Here is a 6,710-nt window from a genome sequence, read left to right as displayed (position 1 = left end):
GTGAAAATCCTGACTGTCAGGTGAAAAGAAGCGGCTGGCGACTCCACGTGTATCGGAGGAGGCATGTGGTAGTGTGCAGCCCTCCTCGGATCAGCAGAGTGGGTGGAGCAGAGCTCGGGATGGCTCGGAAGAGTGTGGTAATTGGCCGGATACAATTGGGGAGAAAAAGGGGGGAGGGGAAAAAATAAATAAATAAGAGTTTGGCATAATACTCTTCACGTAGGTCCATCCTCCCTTGTGTTGTCCCTTCTTTTCACAGAGTAGCAGCGAGAAGCCGTTGGCATCACAGTTGCTCTACAACCTAAACATAGTGGTACACATAAAGCTGTAAGATAAGAACACACATGTTTGGTACTCTGACCGCACACATCAGTTAAAAGTGAGTCTCATAAAATCTGTTTCATTGCTGCACACTCGGAGAGAACAGGAAACCCATACAAGGGCAGAAATCAAAGCGGGTTTTTATTATTTGCAAACACAAGCACCCTTTACAACTCATCGGCGCGCACACACGCACACACGTACAGTAACAAAGACTCACAGAGCTGCATTATGTACACTTCTGTCAGAAGATAAGACTTCCAAACTTTACATCAAGCTTTTTACAAAGCAAACTTTCATTTAAAAAATGATCATACAAGCATTTGACACATATGCATGACCATGCAAATATAAGCTAGCTAGGCACAATTCATTTTCACAGTCCTCTTTCATTTACCACTTTAACACATTCACCAGTATGCCACTAACCACAGTTACTGCGGAGATGGATTCGATGCAGGCAGTTATCTTCTTAAAAGGTCAAATTGTCAAATTGTTTCTTCTGCTGTAATTCGAGAAAAACCGTTTCAACCAATTGATAGCAAGCGTGAGCTGCACAACCAATCGCCAACCGCAGACAACAGTCCGCCTGTATAAACTCATCTTGTCTCTCCAAAAGCAGTGAATGCAAATCCATGCAAACCCAAATCCTTCATTTTTCCAGCTTTTCACTCGTCGCATCCCTCGGTGATTCCCCGAGGAGCTCGCTGGGAAGTGTTCGACTTCATCCTTCACTACTGACGCGATTGGTTCAGCGACCCCCTCAGTCGGTATCCATTTGACACGGGGTGTTACCTGCTTCCTGTGCTTTACGGTAGAGCTTTGTGAAGTCCTTGTAACGCGGGGCGCAGCCAAGCCAGGCCTCCCCAAAATGCACAAACCCCGTCAGCAGGTATTCATCCCCTCCAGCATGCACACTGCACCGCAGGGGTACACGGACATATCCACTCCAGCCCCTCCCTCTGGTACCCCCCCAAACGAACACCTTGCTCTTCTGACGGAAGAGTCGACTGAGGGTCACCACAAAAGAGGAGTGGTTGTTTGCACCTGATGTTGAAGACGACGAGGAAGTAAATGAGGGCTTGACCACTCCTTGGATGTAGCCACTACCCACTGGTGGGAGAGAGAGAGAGAGAGAGAGAGAGAGAGAGAGAGAGAGAGAGAGAGAGAGAGAGAGAGAGAGAGAGAGAGAGAGAGCGAGATGATGACGCCGATAAAAGCAGATAGGAAAATAATGAAAAAGAGAAAAAAGGAATCTAATTAAACCTGACTAAGCTCCACTTTATGATGGGTGGAGTCCAAAACATAACAGCGCTGAGTTGCAAATTTACGAGCGCAATTGGTCTGTGGGAGTGTTGAAAAACTTACCAAAGTCACTGGTGCACACAGCCATTAGGACCTCTTCATCTGAACATGGCTTACATGGAGCTGAGAGGACAAAAAATGAGGAAGAATAAACACGAGATACTTCATCATGAAGTGACAAAACCAGCTGCATGGTTTTACTTTCGAAAGCCATTTTCCTTCCTAAAGGTGGGCTACTAATCGGTCTAGTTTCACTCTCTGCATCTTCCTTGCAGACAGACGTCCTCTCTGACCAACTCATCCACCGACCAACACATTCGCTTGGTAACTCACTCTCTCTGCATCTACGTGCATGGGCATCAGACAGAAAGGGGAACTTAATGATGACAGCAGGTGTAGGGTGACAGGTAATCAGTAAATTAGCGTTTGACCCTGTTGGCGAAAAGAACAACTATTAAACACCCAGAGACAGATAGGAACCCTCTTACCGTCTTGGTTTTATCCCAAAACTGGGGAAAGCCCTGCCATCCTTTTTACCTACTCCCCCTCCTACCTTCTTCTACCAACCCTCTTTACTCATAGGCTACCCCAACCTCTTTGCTCTAGAGGACTCTTGATTGACAGCTGAGAGCTTATTGGTTGATGTTTGGGCTCGACCCCACCATGACCCTTCAATTGGCCTGCTTGTTTTCATAAGTCTGACAGAGACCAGAAAGCGTGGCGGGTGAAAAAGACGGGGTTAGGGAGACTGGCACAGCATGAAGATGATTGGGAGAGAGAGAGAGAGAGAGAGAGAGAGAGAGAGAGAGAGAGAGAGAGAGAGAAAACTGGGGGGCTTGTTTCAACTGTGGAGCAGTTGCATTGTAAAAAGCCTTTCCTTCCCCACACCTTCTGCCATGACAAGTCGTCATCAGCCATACTGCATGTTGGTGGGCAGAGAGCCTGCGTCGTGTGTATGGGGCTCAGTAATATGACAAGGGACCCACCGACCTCTGTGTCAGTCTGCCTGTGGGTTCATGTTAGCTCACACAACTGCTTTTAAGAAATAATTTTCCGGATCTTTTCAAGGATGGTTTCAATGACTTTTTGCTTGGCGATACATACGTACATAACAGCTGTTGCTCACGTAAGGTCAGTATTAAGTATCGTTGGAAGCCTCAACAGTCTCTAAATGGACTGTGTATCTTTTAGCTGGTTACCAAACACAACCCCCCAAACCTAAAGCATTGATGTGCAATTTCAGCAGCCAATGATATGGCTTGAAATATGTGATCTCAGCTGAAAATGATGCTAAAAATATGCAATACCAGCAGTTGAAAATGTGAGTTTTGAACCCAACTTTTTTCCATGACCTCAATAATATTTCCAGGACATGTGATCAATTTCTAATTTTCCAGATGTTTTCCGTCTCTGGAAGCTAGTCTATGAATATCCGTGTTTTCCAGGGCGTATGGGAACCCTGTAACCACCACCCCCATACCACCTGGGTCTAACAGCAATAGACAAATGGCATGACCATCCTCTTTCTATCTTGGTAAAATGTCGCTCACATGCACTGATGGGTGAGTGTATTAATTTCCTTACCTGTGCCAGGATGCAGGTAGGGGTACATGTATGCTGCAGGCCCCTGGCTTGGCACCAGCTCATACTGAAAAGCTGTAATCCTCCTGCTGATGTCTGTCTGAGCCACTGCCTCCACGAAGAGCACCCCCTCTTCCAGGCTAAAACAATGCACCGTGCCCTGAGCCTGGGCCCTCTCCCCAAGCAGCAGCCTCAGTTCCCCGGCTCGCTCCAGGTATACCTGCGCCCCCTGCAAGAAGAGCAACATGCATTCAGTGAAGCCCCTTCCAACTGATGCTTTTATGGAAATGATAACACTCAGATTGTTACGCTTATGAAATGAACTAATATGAAGAAATCAAATTGTTTTCGTCATATTAGTTGTGTCAGCCACCTGGGAGTCTGCTCGAGGTTTGACGCAGGCATGAAAACCTGGCGTGCCTCCTGATGAGGGCTCTGTGTTCGGCCGCAAGTTGACAATGATGGCCCCTGTGGGGTAGAGCCACTCCAGAGAGCCCTGCGAACAGCGAAGGTAGATCTGCCCCACATCTCTACGATGGGATTCATGGCTCAAACCACTGGGGGGGGGGGGGGGGGGGGGGGGCGAGGATGTTGAGTGAAGCAGTATTGAGAGGAGAGAGAGAGAGAGAGAGAGAGAGAGAAAGAACAAAAAGGAGTTAGCTGTTACCAAATAACGTTTAACTTATTAATTTGGCTTATTAATTTGGCCCCTGGGAGTGACACGATGTTGCGGACAATGCAACTGATAAAGGCTACAAATAAATGTGGTTTTGGACCCCCCACCCCCAAAACGTGGTATTTGGAGCCGCCGTCTTCAAAGAGATAAGGCTTATCTCCGGCGCAGCTACAATAACACAAGGAAGTGACTTCTGACATGTCTGAAATTTTACAACGTGGAACTTCACAACATCAAGCGCGAAGCGCGGCCCGTTCGGCTTTATGGCACGCGCGGCTCCAAAGAGCGATCAAAGGAAGCGGCGCGGGCTTCGCTTGCCACAACAGAGCGACCGGCATCTCTGTGATCATATGGACTTCATTATCAAAACGGCAGCGCGGATGATTTCGAAATATAAAAAGGCTACGCTTAAAATGCGCTCTAACTTTGTTGGATCTTTCCTTTTTCTTTTTTTTACAATCAAACCTCTTGCGAACGCGGGTGAAGCGCCTCGTCAGTGCGACTGACAAATCCTCCACGAGAATTGGTGATCAGGAAGCACAGAATACTATAACCTCCTCGGCTGCTTCCCAACGAAACGAGGAAGGGAAGATATTACTGACGACTACCTGACTCGCGAACCCCCCCCCCGCCCCCGCTGCTTCGGTTTTAATCAAAGCTATTAAATCATTTCTGGGTCTAATTACGCCGCCTCTCAGAACCCCGTAGAACTCGCGACTAATGGACAACAGACCGGAGATCAAAGAGCGCCCCCCCTTTCTCTTACACACTGACGCGCACGCGTAAAAGTACAGACGCGTATACGCACGCACACACACCCTCCCTAGATGAGAAAAACACGCGTAGCGCATAACTCAATATGCTAGTATCACCTCATACCTCACTGATGCAGCCTACGCCAAAAGGGGGTGAACGTGTTAAAAAGAAAAAACATTGAAATCCGTACATTTCCAAAGTTCCACACTACTATACCTGCTTACGAAAGAGAAACATCTTGCAAAGTGGCACAACAGAGAATTAAAGCGAGAGTCGAAATCACGTATTGACTCAGTAGTAACAAGCTTATCTTTGGCTCGTATTGCTCTTCATATATACCTTCCTCTCCAGCTGCACTGGTCGCTGGAGTATTGCGCCGAAGCCCGGCAGAGTAACACGGCGGCGATCCAGTGCGCAGCGAACGGCCATGTCATGATTACCTCCCGGTTACGAACCAAGTCCAGCGACCCGAAGTAGGAAAACATCAAGCGAAGGATCCGACAAAAGGTGTACGTTTCATCAACGCTGCCTACATTGTTTGCGTTACGAGGGGGGGGGGGTTCAGAATGTGCGCACCAGAAAAAAAAGAATAAAAATAAAAAAGGGAGGCATCGTGAAGAAGTTTATGAGCCGCCGTACGCGCGTCTGCGGAGGATCATCGGCACTGTTAAAACCGCGCTGTGTCGCCGCGTCCCGCTGCAGCCGCTGGCTTGAGTGACAAGAGCGCGCTCATTCCAAGCCCCGCCCACACATTTCCCATTTCCCAAATCCTGCCTGCGTTTATCTAGACCCGGGCGTATGTGTGTGTGTGTGTGTGTGTGTGTGTGTGTGTGTGTGTGTGTGTGTGTGTGTGTGCATGCGCGTGCACGCGCGTGCACACGCGCGTGTATTCTTGGTCGGTTTAGTCCACAGATGGAGGTTATTATGGCAGTGAAAATTAAAGCAGCGTGCAGGCCCTTGGCTAGTATCTGATTACTCCTAGACGTCCCATCTGAAATCCATGTAAGATGCTATAATCCATGATCCCATGTTTACAATTTTTAGATTTAGTGCCATTTGTTCGGACATTTTTTAAAAAAAATTTCTTATTCTTATTACCACGAGAGCAGGATAGCCCAGGCAGAGTAGTCAAACAAATGTCAACGCCTCTATAGGTGAAGACATATCTGGACATTCTTTAAACCATGTAATTTGTAAACGACTATTCTTTACAACATATTTTCAATTCAGAGTGAAGACCGTTACCGTGAAATGTCTGCAAACCTACAAAAAAAGAGGAAACAGACAATGAAAATTCACATGTGTTTTCTAAACGCCTACTTGTTTCCAGGGCTGTTTTCTCACGGGAAAACAGTCCTGGCTGCAAGCATGCTACTGACTCGTCACATTCCCCCGGACAGCTATAGGAATGTAATGCATTTTGAGGTGTACTGAAAGACAGCCCCCCCCTTAAACAACTCCTACTCATCTCTCTTCCTCTACACACATGTGAATGGGTTAATCAGGTGGTCCATGTTCATCAATGTGTTTATTTTTTTGGGAAGAAAACGACATGTTTAAATTCTATATGCTGTTTTCTCTGTTGCATGCACTGGTTGTGAAAAAGAATTTCCTTCCTGAGTATAATGATCTATCTATCTATCTATCTACACACACACACACACACACACACACACACACACACACACACACACACACACACACACACACACACACACACACACACACACAATATGAAAAGCATCACCGATTTGCAACAAAAAAGCTGTTGGCCAGTGTATTCGCATTTTCGTTGATCCAGTCATAGCAGGGAAGCAAATATTGGGCTGCTGATGTGCTATGTGACCCTATTTACTCGTCCCCCATCTTAAGTGTTTACAGAGCAGCAGGCCCTCTGACCTGCCACCCTTATTCTGGTGCTGTCATCTGGCTCTTCTCAAGAGGCTGACAGGACGATGGCTCTGCCTGTCCACACACACTCCTCCCTCATTTATTTCAACTCACACAGCCTTTCCTTTCATGTGGCTCGCGCCCAGCACACTCCTCTCCCTTTCTCTCCCCGTCATTCACA

The 6,710-nt window shown here is 47.2% G+C and overlaps 1 protein-coding gene across 1 annotated transcript; it reads right to left on the bottom strand.

Annotated features, from left to right (window-relative positions):
* Positions 1-445: 445 nt before the first annotated feature.
* On the bottom strand, positions 446-5,353 carry metrnlb (meteorin like, glial cell differentiation regulator b). Its single transcript, XM_056280646.1, has 5 exons — positions 4,979-5,353; positions 3,581-3,764; positions 3,211-3,436; positions 1,690-1,749; positions 446-1,434 (listed from the first exon to the last, which is right to left on the bottom strand). The coding sequence occupies exons 1-5, from the start codon at positions 5,122-5,124 to the stop codon at positions 1,085-1,087; spliced, it is 966 nt and encodes a 321-aa protein (XP_056136621.1). The 5' UTR covers positions 5,125-5,353; the 3' UTR covers positions 446-1,084.
* Between the last annotated feature and the right edge of the window lie 1,357 nt (positions 5,354-6,710).

The sequence above is a fragment of the Lampris incognitus genome, chromosome 5, assembly GCF_029633865.1.
Source record: "Lampris incognitus isolate fLamInc1 chromosome 5, fLamInc1.hap2, whole genome shotgun sequence".
NCBI classification, from domain to species: Eukaryota; Metazoa; Chordata; class Actinopteri; order Lampriformes; family Lampridae; genus Lampris; species Lampris incognitus.
This window is presented reverse-complemented; position numbering and strand designations above follow the sequence as displayed.

What these genes read in the sequence shown, in the direction of transcription:
- metrnlb (XM_056280646.1), bottom strand. Translation starts at nt 5,124, where the DNA reads ATGTTTTCCTACTTCGGGTCGCTGGACTTGGTTCGTAACCGGGAGGTA. An exon ending in CAGTGCAGCTGGAGAGGAAG is followed by an intron (nt 3,765 to 4,978) that starts GTATATATGAAG and finishes CCCCCCCCCCAG; the next exon opens with TGGTTTGAGCCATGAATCCC. An exon ending in TGTGTGCACCAGTGACTTTG is followed by an intron (nt 1,435 to 1,689) that starts GTAAGTTTTTCA and finishes CTCTCCCACCAG; the next exon opens with TGGGTAGTGGCTACATCCAA.